The sequence below is a fragment of the Eretmochelys imbricata genome, chromosome 1 (genome assembly GCF_965152235.1).
Source record: "Eretmochelys imbricata isolate rEreImb1 chromosome 1, rEreImb1.hap1, whole genome shotgun sequence".
NCBI classification, from domain to species: domain Eukaryota; kingdom Metazoa; phylum Chordata; order Testudines; family Cheloniidae; genus Eretmochelys; species Eretmochelys imbricata.
This window is the reverse complement of record NC_135572.1, coordinates 339823494-339842613: the sequence shown is the minus strand read 5'-3', so window position 1 is coordinate 339842613 and position 19120 is coordinate 339823494. Positions and strand designations below refer to the sequence as shown.

The 19120-nt window shown below is 40.4% G+C and overlaps 1 protein-coding gene across 3 annotated transcripts in view; it reads left to right on the top strand.

Moving 5' to 3' along the window:
- The window catches only part of CACNA2D1 (calcium voltage-gated channel auxiliary subunit alpha2delta 1), a 668904-nt gene that overhangs the window by 306188 nt on the left and 343596 nt on the right, over positions 1-19120 (top strand). For all 3 annotated transcript variants that reach the window (XM_077807875.1, XM_077807876.1, XM_077807874.1), the window contains exon 4: positions 855-914. In XM_077807875.1, the coding sequence (XP_077664001.1) occupies positions 855-914 (60 nt within the window). The remainder of the gene's footprint in view (positions 1-854; positions 915-19120) is intronic.

The following is a 19120-nucleotide window of genomic DNA, read 5'->3' as shown; positions in this document are numbered from 1 at the left end:
AGGGTTGTGATGGCTGTGTTGGTCCCAGGATATTAGAGACACAGGGTGGGAGAGGTAATATCTTTTATTGGACCAACTTCTGTTGGTGAGACAGACAAGCTTTACAGTGACTAGGCAGGAAAGGAGATGAAACACAAAGTGGGGCCTATGAAGGAGGCAACTTAATCATGTCATGATCTCTAATAGCTCAGACTGTCTTGTGATATCTATGTCACCACCGTGATGGGTTACAAATAAATGCTTGTAATAGTAATTGGTATTAGGCAGATGAAAATGACTTGGAAACCTCACTGAAATAGCAGTTGCTGTTCAAGTCTACAGGCTGAGCTAGCAGCCTAGAAGAGATGAGGTGGAAGATCATTAATATCCAGTATGGCAATGCCTCTTTTCTGAAGCCCAGTGTCATTCCCGCAGGCTGGAGAAACTGCACATTATCTGTTTCTCACACACCACTGCAGGTGAACAACCTGAGTAAAGCATTATTTCTTGGGCTTTATACAGGTGTCCTGGTCTTCACCCTGTGGATTCAACTGGATGTGCAGCAGAGGGTCCAATATATTGAGTACATCCCACTTGTAGACGGGCATCTTTAAAAGTCTTCACAGTGATCTCTCATATTTGTTCATAAGTTTAGTGTCCCCACAAAAAATAAATAAATAAGAAATTTGAGAAACTATAAACTGAAACTGGCCTACCACCTGTTACACCTCAGTGTCATATTAATATGGTTATGCAGCTAGCTGTTATGTGGGTTAGAAAAATAGGCATTCCTATAATGACCATTGTTTACAAGCATCATTATATTAAGACAAGTATTGAAAACACCAAATTGATGTCTTTTTCTTTTTCCTCAGAACCTTGCAACAAAAGCAGAGACATTTCAAAAATCGCATCAGTGGAGGGATGAGTTTGGGGTAAGTTTTCACTTTTCCCCTCATCTACCTTTTCAAAAATTTCCCACTTTACAATTGTCACTCTATTCTTGCAAATTTAACTTGTCACTACAGCTGTGTCAGCAGGGATCTGTTCCCTTGAAAACATGGATGGGGCCTGATGGAAAAAAATCTATGCTTTACATCTGCTAATTTGCTTTGCAGTGAACAATGAATACATTTGAGTTAAATCAGTTTCTGTAGGACAGTAGTGTGACTGAAGGTGCCTAGGGTAGCCCATATTGAAAATTCCAAGGGCAGGGCAGGCTGCAAAAAGGAAAGCAGATTCTCCCAAAACTGATGGTTAACATTGTAGTTAGACTCACCGACCAGCCACAAAACTGTGCTCTTGATCCCCTAAACTGGTTCTAAAGAAGCTAGAAAAAAGAAATCACAGAGCCCCCCTTTATTGCATTCCAGTCTCTGGCTCCCAATCAGCAAATAGGTCCAGTAAAGAGAGAAGTTACTTAAAACTCTATTCACTATACTAAATGTTCTTCTGATTCCCAAAGGACCAGCCACATTACTAGATAAATATTAATTTGGATCTTACCCAAAATGCCACACTGCCAGCCAATCCTTTGGAATTTAAATCTAAAGGTTTATTATAAAAGAAAAGAACAAGAAGAGAGTTGTTAAATGGTCAAAACAATCAGATACATATATGGACTCTGAAGTTCTATGTATCAGGGTTTAGCAGCACTGGTGATTTTTCTAGCTTCTAAAGTCCCTTTGGAACACATACAAAGCTTGGATGAGTCTATCAGTCCTTTGTTCTAAGCTTCTGTTTGTAGAGAAGTTACTTTAGGGGTGAGAAGCAGGACTGAAGACCAAATGGAGATGATGCAGTTGCCTTTTTATATCCTCTACCATGTGACTTGAACAGCCTTTGTCCCAAACACAAACTTACATCACATGGGCATGGTGCGGTATTGCCACCCTTACTTCTGTGCTGCTGCCTTCAGAGCTGGGCCCTCAGTCAGCAGCCGCCACTCTCTGGATGCCCAGCTCTGAAGGCAGCAGCGCAGAAGTAAGGGTGGCAGGGTATGACGTTGCCACCCTTGCTTCTGTGCTGCTGCTGCTGGGGCGCTGCCTTCAGAGCTGGGCACCCGGCCGACAGCTGCTGCTCTTTGGCCACCCAGCTCTGAAGGCAGCTCAGAAGTAAGGGTGGCAATACCGCAACCCCCCTAAAATAACCTTGCAATCTCCCTGCAACCCGCTTTTGGGTCAGGACCCCCAGTTTGAGGAACACTGGTCTCCCCCGTGAAATCTGTATAGTATAGTGTACAGGCACACAAAAGACCAAATTTCACAGGGGGAAACCAGATTTCATGGTCTGTGACGTGATTTCATGGCCATGAATTAGGTAGGGCCCTACTTATACACACACAGTTAAAAATATGACTTAGGTTCTGGCCAAATTCAGATCCTGTAACTAGCTCAGAAGAGCCTGGATCACTAATGGGCAAGAGTCTGCAGTTTTGGTGGTCTCAGTGCACAAGGGGGTGGATAGTTTTAGATACTATGTTTGATCATACACTCTTTTACTGCTACACTATGCACTTGTGCCACCTGGCTTGCACTGTCTCTAGGCTTTTCTTTTTTTCTTTTGCCCTTCACCTTCAATGGGAGAGATGCAGATTGTCATACTCCCTTCAGGTCTCATCAGAATTCATCACCCGGGAGAGATCGCAAAGTAATTTTTTAAGTGTAATTTTATATTAATGTACACAGTTCAGGCAGTGGCTGGAGTTATAGAGTTAAAGCAATCACAATCTGTGCATATCTTATAGGCCAAAAGAGTCTGCAGTTGGATTTGTAATAAATTAGCTGCAAACCAAGCTTGTGCTTTACTGTTTTGAGTTAGGATGAGAACACTGTGCAGAATATAATAACCTTGACATTAGGTTATGCAATTAAATTGAGAATAAATGTATTAAGCATCTTATAATTTAATTTGTTCCATTTTAGCCAGAAGTAATCTTTCTTCTCTTCTGGCCTACTTTTTAGAAACTGCCTGATCAAATTAGCTTGCACACAGATCTTTTTGATAAACTTATGTTTCACTGCAAGATTCATTCTCCTAATGACTGTTTTGGAAGCAGAAGCTGTACTGTAGAAGGTTTTCAATGGACTCTGCTTCTTATTGTATTTGTGGTTTCATAGTGTCTTGTTGGATGGAGTTATTTCTTTTGGGTTATTAAAGCCCCTTCAGCACCATGCATATGAATCACAAGAGAAACAAGCTTTTTTGGAAACAGTCTATTGCTGATTTTAATTAGCTCATGATCCGCAATGATCTTGACAGCCATATTGTAGCACGATAGCCTGCGGGGTTTTGGAGGGGGGAAGAAACAAAACAAGCAAAAAAAACCCCACAATATTTACACGGGAGGCTCACTCTTACAGAGTGACTATATTGGCTGATTTCAGTGGAAGAAACCGAGGGGAGCGAGGGTAAAAGACATGACATAAGTTCTGAGGTCTGTGTAGAGGTATGAGAAGTGTGCCAGTAGAAAAAGTGTCAGAGCATCTGTTGTAACAGCTGGTTCTGAATGTAAATATTTGTGCACAATTACATAACAAAAGTGTTCAAAATATACTAAGGTTCAAAGATTTTGTCTGTAAGCTAGAGTTGAACTGGGACAGAGATCTAGTATCCTTGGCTAATTAGATGATGCTAAAATAATTGGTGTGGGGTAAATTTCCAAAGGTTCAGTTCAGATAAGACTCTAAAAATGCAAAGTTTATCCAGACTTACCCAAAACTTTCTGGTTAATTCTGCTGATAGTTTCATGTAGAGCTAGTAAAAATTCTCTGACTTTTTGAGGGTGGGGATAGTTAGGAAGAATGTAGATGAAATTCAAATTTGGATGAAAACAAAGAGACTCTTCTTTATGAAAAAGTCCTCATTTTTAATGATCTCTAGTTCCATGAGAGAAGACTTTCTTGTAATATTTCTAGTTTCTAGCTTTATTTTCCAGCTGAAATTGAGAACTATTACACAAGAACTGCAAGCAAAAAGTAAATGAACTTCACTTTTTTCAGTGCTCAAAAGCTCAGAGTTTGGGACATTTTAGTAGAGCATCAGATCAATATTTATTTTACTTGAACTGCTTTGAGAGATAGTCCTCTCCTTCCATCCCTCACCCCCAAAGTCAGGGGATGTATCAATAACAAACCTACCTGGCATCTGGAAAGTTATGATTCAAGTGTTTGGTGTTCAAACAAACTACACAAAAGTGACTATTTAGGGATACGGCAAGTATAAGAGCTAACCTACTTCAGAAAGGGAAGCTTCTGACAGAAGAGACAGACTTTGCTGGGATTGCATGGTGGTATACACTGGATTTGTCACACTGTTTAAGAAAATGGAGACTATGGAGCAAGTAGAGGGTGATGTGGCCTAGAGCTGGTAAAGAACTAACATTTTCTCAGTGAACTGTGTAAACAAAGGGGTAGGGTTATGTTTTCAACCCCGAGTTAGCAAGGTAGAGTTAGAAAAGAGCAACTTGAAGCAGAGGGTTAAGTTTGGTATTTTAGAGGGAACCCAATTCTGCCACAACCCAATTCTGCCACAACCTTAAGACCCAATCCATTGCCCACTGAATTCAGGGCGGGTCTTTTCACTGATGTCAGTGGTCTTTCAGTCAGGCCCTAAAGGCCCAAACCTGCATCCTGTGTTAATCTAACTCATAGATTCATAGAGTTCAAGGCCAGAAGGGACCATCATGATCATCTAGTCTGTCTCCTGCACATTTCTAGCCACAGAACCTCACCCATCCACTCCTGTAATAGACCCTTAGCCTCTGGCTGAGTTATTGAAGTCCTCAAATCATGATTTAAAGACTTCAAGTTACAGAGAATCCACCATTTACACTAGTTTAAACCTGCAAGTGACCCATGCCCCATGATCCAGAGGAAGGCAACCCCCCCCCTCAACCCCAGGATCTTTGCCAATCTGACCCCAGGGAAAATTCCTTCCCGACCTCAAATATGGCTATCAGTTAGACTTTGAGCATGTGGGCAAGACCCACTTCCACTGAACTGATTGTGGGGTTACGATGTGCAAGGATGAGACCATACATACAGACTGCAAAGCATTTCAGGTTCAGTAATCTCCTGGAAGCTGTAATGAGTCTATGTCAACACTACACAATGTATTCTCGTGACATTCTCATCACTTTGGAATTTTCCTTAAATAAATACACTGGGTAGCTATTTAGTATTTAATAAATGTATTTTATATAGCACCATAAACACAAACTGAAATCTGCAACATTTTCTAGTGACTTGGTGAGGTGAGCACAGCCTAATAAAAGAGTTAAAATTTAGAAAATGATGAATGAAACATAATGCACTGAATATAAATTAATTGTGGATATGTATTATGGATGAACTTCACATCCGTGGCAGAGGGCTGGCATGCTGAATTCAGTGGACTTCTTATGTGATTAAAGTTAAGAATGTGCATATGGACTGGGCCCTTACATAGATCCAGTTGCCCCCGATGCTCTGAGTTACCAGCACAGAGGGGCTGTGGTCACTGTTCCAGCCCATGGCCTGGAATAGCAGATGGAGGGGCTGCATGACAAGCCCAGCATCTTGTGTCTGAAAGTGGATCTCCCCATCTGGGATTCAGCCTTCATAGAGACTGATCCAAAGCCAACTGAAGCCAATGGATATTTCTACTGGCTTCAGTGGGCAATGGATCAGAACTATAGAGCCGAAACACTCTGGGTTTATGTGAAGTCAGCAGTGTGCCCTTGTTGCCAAGAAGGCCAATGGCATTTTGGGATGTATGAGTAGGGGCATAGCGAGCAGATCGAGGGACGTGATCGTTCCCCTCTATTCGACATTGGTGAGGCCTCATCTGGAGTACTGTGTCCAGTTTTGGGCCCCACACTACAAGAAGGATGTGGATAAATTGGAGAGAGTCCAGCGAAGGACAACAAAAATGATTAGGGGTCTAGAACACATGACTTATGAGGAGAGGCTGAGGGAGCTGGGATTGTTTAGCCTGCAGAAGAGAAGAATGAGGGGGGATTTGATAGCTGCTTTCAACTACCTGAAAGGGGGTTCCAAAGAGGATGGCTCTAGACTGTTCTCAATGGCAGCAGATGACAGAACGAGGAGTAATGGTCTTAAGTTGCAGTGGGGGAGGTTTAGATTGGATATTAGGAAAAACTTTTTCACTAAGAGGGTGGTGAAACACTGGAATGCGTTACCTAGGGAGGTGGTAGAATCTCCTTCCTTAGAGGTTTTTAAGGTCAGGCTTGACAAAGCCCTGGCTGGGATGATTTAACTGGGAATTGGTCCTGCTTCGAGCAGGGGGTTGGACTAGATGACCTTCAGGGGTCCCTTCCAACCCTGATATTCTATGATTCTATGATTCTATGAAGTGAATTTTTCTGTATGTAAGTAGAATTTTATTAAGATGCAGGAGCTTTGCCAATAAACCTTTATAACACAGGAATGTTTAGAAATCATAAATATAATAGAAACCAAATGATTTTTTACAGAATTTCTTTTAAAAATCCATTTTAACATGAATGCTTTAGAGTTTTAACTATTGTAAAGAGTCTAATAACTTCTTAATGCCTTGCATCAATAATTTAACATTGAGGCAGTAGGAATAATTACTGAAAAAGTACCTTAACATTTCAAAGGAATATTAGAGATCCTGGATATTTTCTGGAGTAAAGGAGGGCAGCTTTAATTACATATTGGTTTGTAAAATATCATTTTTCTGATTAAACACAATGCCAATTAAAATATATCTGATTTGCAGTTACCTTTAAGGCCATAAAATACAATGTGCCTCTTATGAAAGGGTTAGGTCTCTTGAGACCTATGTGAACACTATAAAGAAGAATCCAAAATATTGAACAGCAGGAACATAACGAGAAAAAAGAAAAAAAGCCCACTTAATTCACTGCCCTTCTCCATTTCCTTTACTCCGGGCAGCATACAATTCCCTAGTTGAATATAGAGTTGGAGAAACAAAAAATGTACTTATAAATTAGTTCAGATTAATGCAGCCATCAAATCGACCAAACCTCATCAGTTGCTACTCCGAATTTCTTGAGATTTTGAAGACTGAAAAGAAGATATTTTTTGTCACTTACAATAGTCCAATTATTCTTCTGGATTTCAGAGGCTTTTTAAAAAAGAAGGAAAAGCGTGTGTGGAGTGGACATGTTCTGTGTTGAAATAATTGCTTGATTCCCCAAATGGATCTCTTACAATTACATTTGGTATCACATTTGATTGCACTGCAATGGTTTGTTAGCTAAAGCAATTTTGTTTCCAGTCGGGCCCATAATATTAATTGTATTTACACATGTATAAACATAAGGAATATCTCTTTTATATTTTAACAAGCAGAGTCTTTCTGCATTGCTTATTAGCATCCACTTATATATCACAAGACTGCAATGAAGACTTATAGGAAATAATTATCATGTAAAAAGAGGCTCTTAAAAATTCCTTTCAGTGTGTGTTATCTTTTAAACAATGGTATTGTTCTGGACTCTTTAGGGACCATCTTAATTCCCTGTATCTTAATATTTCAGATATAATATTTGGTATGATTTAAAAATAGGTCAGAGTTTGAGTATCAGTTGAGCTTATGTTTGAAGCACAGAGAAAAGGTCACAAAAATGTTATTCGCAAAAAGAAAAGTAGTACTTGTGGCACCTTAGAGACTAACCAATTTATTTGAGCATGAGCTTTCGTGAGCTACATCCGATGAAGTGAGCTGTAGCTCACGAAAGCTCATGCTCAAATAAATTGGTTAGTCTCTAAGGTGCCACAAGTACTCCTTTTCTTTTTGCGAATACAGACTAACACGGCTGCTACTCTGAAAAATGTTATTGTGGATCATATATTTTCATACCTTTTTAGTTTTCTTAAAGAGAGAAGGTTGGCTGCATAAAACTGTAATGAAAAGTTGCTCAGCAGAGAGGCAAAGGATGGAAATGATCATTGAGATTAATCTATTCTCCTACCATGAGAGGTGATCCTTTTAGGTCAGGGTAGATGCATATTAGAGGGGAGCAGTAGCGAGAGCTTGCCTTGCTTGACCTCTCCTAGGGATTGAAGACTTCAGTCTCCAGGGCTGTCTGTTATCTTTCATGAACACTGAGTCAGCTCCAAAAAAGTTGTATCTTAAAAATACCCCATCTGAAAATCCTACCAATTGTATTGTTAATTGCCTGCCTTAAAAGAGGCAGGTTGCCAAACCTGATCTTTCAACTTCTGAGATGGCGGAAAGAAATCAGACATCAGAGACAGAGATGGGGTGCAGTTCTTCGCTGATTTGTACCTCATGTAGCCATTCGTGTTTATACAAAGTGGTTCAGCTTCTCTGTTGCTCAGTATCTTGCATAGTCGATTGCACCAGTGCAAAGTAGGTGGGAAATGCTACGATTCCAATTTGGTACCATTTCCTGCCCACTTTCACTGGTATAAATGGCTACACAAGCTGCAGGGGAATAGAGAACTAAGCCCAGTGACTGCAGGTGGAAAGTAGGTGGAAAACTCTGTCACTGGGGTGAGTTGAGAAATCTGATTAAAAACATAAATGGTTCAAGGCAATGGAGAATCAGGCCCATGCTGTTATGTATCAGTCTTTTCTAGGTCTTCACACCAGGGTCTGATCCAAAGCCTATTGAAATCAATGGGAAGACTTCCGTTGATTTCAGTGGTTTTTGGATCAGGCCCTGTGCTTCTGAGATATTTGTGATTGAGATGATAACTCAGTGTGATTAATCTAAATTGACAGACAGATGGTCATGGTCTTAGGGAGAAAGAATTTGTTTTCTTCTGAAGGGCCCTGTGCTACCTTCACTTATGTGAAACATCTTTGATTTGTGCATAATTTAAATGAGACATGCCATACATCTCACTGCGATAATGGGAAAATGGAATTCTGCTGTCAGCTGTGTGTGCACTTTGGGGTCTTCCCACTCCGGGAATTGTGCCTCATATAATGGAGATGGTGAGAAGAAATAAAAATGGAGCATAACATGCTGAAATGAGGCAGTCATTTAGATTGTTCTGATGTTTCTCTGATGCTTATCCGAATCGTTCTAACCTTTCGGGTCTGTGCAAATGGGCTCAAAGTGTTGCAGGAAGAAGGTTTCCAGTACTGCTTGCTTTAAATTGGGTAGAAAATATCTCAATTACACTCTTTCTGTCAGTACCTGGACTGAGCTTAAGTTGTTGTTCTTTCCCCTTAAGTTAACTGAAATGTCTTCCAAATTAAAAAAAAAAAAAACAATCAGTTTTAATTCAGTTGCTAGTGTATTTGAACCTGTTTCACCATCCTTTATGTAGGATGGCAACAACTGGCAAGGAGATAGAGCTCTTAATTTAGATGTTTTATGAGAATGTGACAAGACTGAAATTTGGCCTAGAGAAATGTGCCATGAGAGATAAATACTAAGGGCTTGGTTCTCCTTACACTATTTTTTTCACTTAGAAATATGTGAATCCGTTTGGCCAGATTTTGAACTGTTAGATTGGTGTCAATCCAGAATAACTCTGAACTCTAGTGGAATTGCTCTTGACTGGTGTAAGAAAGAAGAGAATAAAGCCTGCTTATATCCCTGGAAAAGTAAATACTAGAATTCTACGCTAGATCACTTACAGTCTTTTTTCTCTTTAATTTCTATCTTCCTGAGAATGGCAACTACTCCTTATGGTTTATCCTCCAGTGCTTTGTTCAGTATTCTCAGAAGTTCTTGCACTATCTGATCTAATTTATACTGCTTTTACCATTCAAGGTGGTTCACTTCAAAATGGGTACTCCTGATCAATACTAGTGTAAGATCAGAATAAAGATACTTAAGCACATGTACTTAAGTACTGGACCTCTCAATGGGGTCTGAGTGGTGGATTTTTGATGTGGCTACTAGAACACTGAGACCACAAATACACATAATAAAATCCTAAAGCTAATCAAAAATCTATTGACTGCTTTGGATCATTCATCAGTATTACCACTGGTAAACTATGGTTTCAAGGTGCTATAATGTATGAGCCCCCTAACTTGGAAATTCAGCTCTTATACCCAAACAATAGACAACCTAGCATCAATGCAACTCCCCATTCAATGTTAGAGCTCTTACTCTGTTACCATTTGTCCATTCACACTAAAACAAAGTCTCCTTGATGTCTTGTGCATGTTTGTTAAATGGCATTTTTCTTAGTGTAGAAAAATACAGCATAAGACAGGGATCTCAAACTCAAATCACCACGAGGGCCACATGAGGACTAGTACATTGGCCTGAGGGCCGCATCACTGACACCTTTTCATACAAAGACACAAAAGCCCCACCTGCCCTCGTTCCTGCCCCCACTCCACCCCTTCCGTGAGGTCCCGCCTCTTCCCACCCCTTCCTGTTCCCATTCCAACCCCTTCCCCAAAGTCTCTGCCCCCCCGCCCCTATTCCAACCCCTTACCCAAATCCCGGCCCTGACCCCGCCTCTTCTCTGCCTTCTCCCCTGAGCACGCCACATCCCCACTCCTCCCTCCTCCCTCCTGGAAAGTCCTAACTGCTGCCAAAGGAAGTGCTGGGAGGTAGGTTGGGGAGCAGAGATTTGGCATGCTCGGGGGGCACGGAGGCGAGGGGGTGGGGGTGAGGGGAGCTGTGGCGAGCTGCAGGAAATAACTCGGCCTGTGGGCCACGTGTTTGAGACCCCTGGTATAAGATTATCAGCTGGTGCAAATTGTGGTATTTCCATTGATTTCAGTGGCTCAATGGGACTGTGATAGATGAAGATTTAGTCCTGTAATTTTGACCTCAGTGCTCTTCAGGTATACTCTTTGAGAGTTGCTAGTACTGTAGGAGGCTCCTCAACAAACTCTGCATTGCTTCAGGTGGGAAAAGAAGAGTTTATGGTCCCTAAAAATACCTTTGAGAAGTGGTGAATCTGACATATCCCATTTTCTAATATACCTCTTGAGTCTTTGTATTTTGGTGCCTCTTTACATGCTTAACTTCATTGTGGAAGTTTAACATTTTAATATAAATCACTTTAAAAATTATATCCATCCAAAAGAGAAAATTCTCTGGTAAGGATGGTGCCAGGAAAGCTTTTAGGGTGAGGAGATAGTCATTTTATCTTTCGAACACCTCACTTTATCTGAAAAAATTAAAGTGTGGACAGACATCACATACCATCTATACATATTGATCATGCAGCTAATTAAAATTTGTGCTGTTTCTGATAGGGGTGGGAGATGGCTGGGCTCAGTGTAATTTAAATCTTCTCATCTTTTAGACATCACTGGAGAAAACACATGTGCATTATCACCTTCTTTGGATATGATTGTTTAATGTGGTTTCTGAACAAACATCTAATTAAAAGCAAAAGGTACTGTTGTACCCAATTTATTAGCACCTTGCAGGTTTTCTAGCTTAGTTTAAAGAACCTACTGTACTGGTAAGAGATGCTTCCGGCAGTTGCTGCCTTCTTAGTACTATTTTTCCAAGAGTCTTCAATGACTTGGTAACACCATTATATGACTAATTATTTTTTTTGTCCATACGACATTCCAATGACAGATTTAGTAGCTACTTTAAGTTCGTGATAAGTGATTCTTAAAGTGCAGTTTTAGTACCCAAAGTAACTCTAAAATGGCATTGTGGGATTCCATTTGTATTGTTTCTCAATTTCCAAATCAAATGTTACTTTAAAAATAAATATTTTTTCCCATTAATGCAAGCCATGCTAGTGTGATCCAGCATCAAGATGGATTTCTTTTTATTTTTGTGCATCACCGTTACTAAAGAAGGTCCTGCAGGTCAAATGAGACTACCAGTTACATCCGTTCAACCCCATTATCTTCATTTGGAATTTAGTTAACAAAGCTGTTGCTGTGTGAGAAGGGAGAAAATTAGTTCACTCAGCTGCAGTGCTTTTGCACTGCTAATAGGAGAAAAGCAGTAACAACATACTTTTGTCTTCTCTAGAATAAACACATATATCTCTAAATATACACAAGGAACCAGTCAGTTAAGTAACAAGTTGACATTTTGACATAGATACTTTTGAGAATGGAAGCACACTTTAAAAGGTTTGGAGATTCAGTTCAGTTTGAATAGCTTGGATATTTGAGAAGTATCCAAACTATGAATTACCTCCTGGATCTGCAAACTGAGTTGAAAAATCTTTAAAGGATATGATTTTTTTGTGAGAATTTCAATATTTTCTCCTTCCCAACTCATGCAATATTTTAAAAACAAGCAACCAAGCAACCACCGCCCAAAAAAGAAAAACCCAACAATCTCCTCCCCCATAAACATTTTTTCAATTTGGCAATTCTGTTTCAAGAAGCCTGGAATCTGCCCAGAAGTGCCCAGAACTGCGGAATAATTGGGGATGGAGGGGGAGGATAGAAGAGGGAAATAACCAAATTTATTTGAAACTGGAAATAGATTTGCTTTGAGATTTTGAGGGCAGTAGAATTGATGAGGTTTTTTTCCCAATCAAATGTTTGTTTTCATCTTCTCTCTCTAGATTGCAGGGCAGTGCAGGCCTAATGTTGGCTGCAACTTAAAAGTTCCCATACTTGGTCCTGCCTCAGCACAGGGAGCTGGATTTGATGCCTTCTTGAGGTCCATTCCAGCCCTACATTGTAGAGGCTCACATTTTTCTCCATATGTCACAGACTTTTTGTGTGGCCTAAGACAAATATTTAACCTGTCTGTGCCTCACTTTCCTCTGTGTAGAGAGAGAAAAGAAGATTGTAATATTGATGGAATCTGTATAGTAGGGTAGTTGTGAGGTTTAATATTTTAAAGTTTGAAGCCCTTGATGGAGATACTATAATGCAAAATATGGCAATAATCTGAAAATCTAATGACCCAAGAAATGAAAAATGCCTTTTTTACCACAGTATGTACACATAAGGAATGTCAAGAGCTGATGTTCCAAGGCTATCGGCTCATATCACCGCTAAAGATGGCAAGTATTTCATATCTCTCCAGTAATCTCAAGTAAGATACACAATCCAAAAGTAAATGGTATTCCCACTCAGGCATGACTTTAAAATGCACTTAAAACTATAAACAGAAGATCTACTGGATACCCACTGTTAACAAAAACATTTTACATTGGAGGTTTGGTTCGTATGCTTCTATGCCTTTTATGCTGTGCCTCTGACTTTCATGGAAGTTAAACAAGTGAGGTAAGATTGTGGCTCTTTTCTGTGACTTTTGTGAAAGTGATATTGTGCCACTGAAGGAATGACACACTTTTCTGTGAGACAAGGTGGTTGAGGTAATATCTTTTATTGGACCAATTTCTGATGGTAAGAGGGAGAGAGAGACTTTTGAGCTACACAGAGCTCTTCTTCAGGTCTGGGAAAGGTACTCAGAATGTCATAGCTAAATACAATCTTGCATTTAGATACACAGGCATAAATCTGTGCCATCCATTTGGGTATAAATCCACAAGTATAAAGCTGTGCCATCTAATTGAGGAACTGGCTCTAGCTGTGGTGTGTGTGTGTGTGTGTTATACATTCAAATTATTATGCATTTTCCATTTGATGACTTGTTCATAAATCATATTTAATTTTTAATGGTAAATATGAAATTATTTTTTAAAAAAATCTTTCGTACGTTAACGAAAATGGACCCTCCTCACATTTAGAACTCGAATAATCCAAATAATTAATCTAAATTGAGCTCATCCCTCTGCAGTCTTTAGGAGGTGCATAGAGGCATGATACTCCTAAAATTGTCACAGAAGGACCTGAATCTGTATGTTTGCTTCCTGTTTTTCAGGTATCTTCCACTGCACAAGGCTACAGACTCCTCCTCTTAGAGGGGAGGATGCAGAGGAAACTCAAAAGAAGAACTTTGTTTGAGATTTTATTGGAATTTTTTTCCTCCTTTTCTTCTTTTTCCCACAGTTGGGGAACACTTGGCCATTAGACATATACTAAACCAATATTTAAATAACTGTAAATACTAATAGTAATGAATAGGTGATATTTTGCAAAAATGACTGTGCCTTTATTACTGGGATTGTACAATGAAGGTGACCTTCCTTTTAAGTGATTACTTCAATCTGAAAATGGCATTGGCACTAATATTACAAAATGTCATACGAATGAAAAAGGGGGGAGCAGCTGGAGTCGACCCAAGACTGCTATGTACACAGTGTACTGATTAAAAGCAATCAAAGCTGACCTGAGCTAACAAAATAAAGGAGTCCATTCTGTAATAAAGAACAAAAATAAAGAGAAAAGAAAAGATGTATCAAGCTGCTTGATGCCACATTTTTCTCTTATGAAATCTAATGTTTCTATAAGGGGGGAAGTTCTATTTTAAGGCAAGTGCTTTGCTTCTAGGAAGACTTTCTTCTCTTCTGTATGAGAAGTGCCCATAGTACTTGACATTCATGCAGGGCAATGCAAGGGAATATAGTGTTAGAGCAGGATGGCCTTCAGATAAAATGATAGGAGGGCACAGAACAACATTTTGTATGTGATAACATTACTCGCTTAAAAATAATAGAAATGTGCACGTTATGTGGTCAAAGAAGAAACAGAAGGAAAACTGACAATAGTAGGAAACCACAAGACAAGGGAAAAACACACAAAAAATGAATTGCTTGTCTACACAGGGAAACTTCCTAGCATAGTTATACTATTATATCTTCCCATGCAGACATGCTTATTCTATAATGAGACGTGACTTTTTTTATTTAATTTATACTTCTTGAAAAACAACATATTCCAGATAGGGATTATAGTCTGATTCAACATTCATTGATGTCAGTGGTAGTTGGTGGACTCCAAATGAAATTTAATGAATCTGAATGAGGATTTCCTCTGATGACCATTACCATTATTATTTGGCACATATTGCTAAATAAATATGCACCAATTTCTGCTCGCAACACATCTGCAGTGGTCAACATGACAAAGCTTAAGTATGCAACACAGTGTGTGACAGACCCAAGGTACACACAGATGTTCCTTCAGGAAACTTAAAATAATGTAAGATTAATTTATTGTGGGTGAAAAATTATCTATAAACGTGTTGTCGTGGTTCTTTATTTCTGATGTAAATAATTTTCAGCGATAAAAGTGTGCCGAAGCTACGTTTGTGTGGAGCACTGACAGCTTTGGGACAAAAATGAGTGATATTTCTTGAAATGAGAGTCACCTGAACAAAAAGAGGGACATTTAAAACCTAAAAATTACAGTAATTACCAAAAAGAGTTGTATGACCTGTTGTAGTTGATTCCTATTTGAAATGTAGGGAAATGTAGTGGCATTGCTGTGTAATAGCTGTGAGCAAATGTTGACTTTGGATGGTGGATTCCGTATAAGGCAGATCATAGGATTGACTCTCCCCAATTTTACAGAAGGAGCAATCAAGACACAGAAGTTAAGGGATTTGTCCAAAGCCACATAGAAATTGGCAAAGCCAAGACTGAGAAGTAGGAGTTCCTGCCTTCTGTTTCTATGCACAGTCTTCCGTTAGACCAAGCTGCTTCCCAAACAAATGTTAGGGTAAATTGACACTTAGTGTGGTGTGTAGACTATACACACTACATGCTCAGCTAGCATGGGTATAAATAGCAGTGTAGATGGTGAAGCAAACAGAGTACAGCTACACCAGTATCTTAGGGTATATACCTAAGCCTCTTTGTTTTCAGCTTAAACCTATTTTTACCAGAAAAATCCTGGGTTTTACAAAAAGTATTATTAGCAGACATGCCAAACCCAGAACACAGAAATAGTGCTTGTTTGTGGCTTAATTGGCTCATGAGTTGCTTGTTGGCTAGTTTTTTGCTTCTTTTTTCTGATCGTGGGACAAGGGAGGGCAAGCAGGGGCAAGGGGCAAGCAGGGGACGGAGTCAGGGGTGCACAACGGGCCCACCACAGTCCCAGACTGCAGCCCGGGGGGATCTGGTCACGTAGAGTGTTGCGGTTCTTAGGGATTGGCTTGTTTTGGCCTGGTTTTGAAATGGGATTAGCTTGATTTTTAGCTTATTGTGAAAGTCGGGGTGCTTATATAGGTTTTTTTCTGATTTTTCACCCTACTTTTGAATCATTCAAATATATAAAAAATAACTCATTATATCAGAAAAATACAATACATTTCATGAGATATATGTATTATGATGAAACATTAGTCTGTGTGTATATGCAAAGCTGCCTGTTGAAGTAAGGCTATGTATTAGTCTAGAAGATACACACAATAAACAAATTTCAGAGTGGTAGCTGTGTTAGTCTGTATCAGCAAAAAAAAAAACAAACAGAACAAAACGAGGAGTACTTATGGCATCTTAGAGACTAACAAATTTATTTGGGCATAACCTTTTGTGGGCTAAAACCCACTTCATCTGATGCATGTAGTGGAAAATACAGTAGGAATTTCCACTTCATACGGCTAAATTCAAGGCAAGCTCTGAAGTGCATGCACACCTGAATGAACTGATGAAATTTACGCCCACCAGGTACACATTTCAAGCTGTTAACAGATAATGCTTTAAAGATCTGACACTAAACTGGGAAGAAAACAAAAATCTGAATCAGAATATGTTTCAGAAGACAAGGAAGTATTCAAAAGTTTTAAAAAAAAAAGGAGAAAAGGATGAAGTTGAGTGTATGCGCTGCAAATGGTGAGGCCCAATTATTAAAAGTCAATATTTATAGGCTAATAGTTCTAAGTCTAAATAGTAAACTGTTGTTTATTCAAATGAAAAGTTTTATTTGGGAATTAGAAAGATTTTTTTAAATCCATTTAAAGGCATTGTGTTTTGAGTTCTGTTTTAGTTCTGCAGCAAGCCGCACTGAATTCCATTAATCAAAACATTAATCTACTAAATATTTTCCCCCTGTCCTTTTGCAATAAGCTTACGTAAAAATGCATGGGTTATTTATTTTCAAGTTCACTTTTTTGCATCATTTTTTATTAAAAAATACTATGTCATATCTCCACTGACTGAAATTACAGATTGGGTTAAAGTAGACACTTCTAGCTGTTGAGGGGCTGAGAGACGAGACATATAGTTCATCTCATCTGGTTGGAAATGAGTGGTTCTATTCTATTCTGTTCAGCTTTGTTATTTGGTCCTCATCACTTCAGTATCTGAGCACCTTCCAGGAGTGCACTGAATTATGTTACTCACAACTGCCCTGTGTGATTCTTTCTTAGGGCTTGTCTACACTACGAAATTAGATCGAATTTATAGAAGTCGGTTTTGTAGAAAGCGTTTTTATACAGTCGATTGTGTGTGTTCCCACACAAATGTTCTAAGTGCATGTAGTCGGCGGAGTGTATCCACAGTACCGAGGCAACCATCGACTTCCGGAGCATTGCACTGTCGGGAGCTATGCCACAATTCCTGCAGTCTCCGCCACCCATTTGAATTCTGGGTAGAAATCCCAATGCCCGATGGGGCTAAAACATTGTCGCGGGTGGTTCTGGCCCCCCTTCCCTCCCTCCTTCTGTGAAAGCAAGGGCAGACAATCATTTTGCGCCTTTTTTCTTGAGTTACCCGTGCAGACACCATACCACAGCAAGTATGGAGCCCGCTCAGCTAATCGTCACCGTATGTCTCCTGGGAGCTGGCAGACGTGGTACTGCATTGCTACAAAGCAGCAGTTTATTGCCTTTTGGCAGCAGACAGTGCAGTATGACTGGTAGCTGTCATCGACGTAGTCCAGGGTGCTCTTTTAACCAACTTCGATGAGGTCAAGGGCACCTGGGGAAACCTGGGAGTGACCCAGCCAGGTCATTTCCCTTTTAAGTTTCGTCTCATGGCGATTCAGTCCTACCGGCAGTGCACTGTCTTTTAATCAGCAGCCAGGAGAAGATGATGGCCAGCAGTCATACTGCACCGTCTTCTGCCGAGCACCCAGGAGATGACGATGGCTAGCAGTCGTACTGCACAGTCGGCTGCTAGCAAGATGTATAAAGATAGATGAAGTGGATCAAAACAAGAAATAGACCAGATTTGTTTTGTATTCATTTTCTCCCCCCTCTCTCCGTGAAATCTATGGCCTGCTAAACCCAGTTTTGAGTTCTATCCTTGAGGTTTTGAGTTCTATCCTTGAGGGGGCCATTCTGTTTCTCGCAAAGCCACTCCCTTTGTTGATTTTAATTCCCTGTAAGCCAACCCTGTAAGCCATGTTGTCAGTCGCCCCTCCCTCCGTCAGAACAGTGGCAAACAATCGTTTCGCACCCTTTTCCCTGGATTGCCCGAGCAGGAGCAGACACAATAGCACAGCAAGCATGGAGCCCGTTCAGCTCACCGCAGCAGTTATGACCATTGTAAACACCTTGTGCATTATCGTACAGTGTATGCAGAACCAGCACCTGAAAAACCAGGTGAGGAGGCAACGGCAGCGCGGTGATGAGGACATGAACACTTTTCTCTAAAACCGCGTTCCCCTGCAATTTGGAGATCATGGTGTTAATGGGGCAGGCTCATGCCATGGAACACCAATTCTGGGCCCGGGAAACAAGCACAGAGTGGTGGGACCGCATAATGTTGCAGGTCTGGGATGATTCCCAGTGGCTCCGAAACTTTCACATGCGTAAGGGCACTTTCATGGAACTTTGTGACTTGCTTTCCCCTGCCCAGAAGCGCAAGAATACCAAGATGAAAGCAGCCCTCACAGTTCACAAGCGAGTGGCAATAGCCCTGTGGAAGCTTGCAACGCCAGACAGCTACTGGTCAGTTGGGAATCAATTTGGAGTGGGCAAAACTACTGTGGGGGTCGCTGTGATCCAAGTAGCCAACGCAATCATTGAGCTGCTGCTATCAAAGGTAGTGACTCTGGGAAATGTGCAGGTCATACTAGATGGCTTTGCTGCAATGGGATTCCCTAACTGTGGTGGGGCTATAGACGGAACGCATAGCCCTATCTTGGGACTGGACCACCAGGGCAGCCAGTACATAAACCGCAAGGGGTACTTTTCAATGGTGCTGCAAGCACTGGTGGATCACAAGGGAAATTTCACCAACATCAACATGGGATGGCCGGGAAAGGTTCATGACGCTCATGTCTTCAGGAACTCTGGTCTGTTTAAACGGCTGCAGGAAGGGATTTACTTCCCAGACCAGAAAATAACTGTTGGGGATGTTGAAATGCCTATAGTTATCCTTGGGGACCCAGCCTACCCCTTAATGCCATGCCTCATGAATCC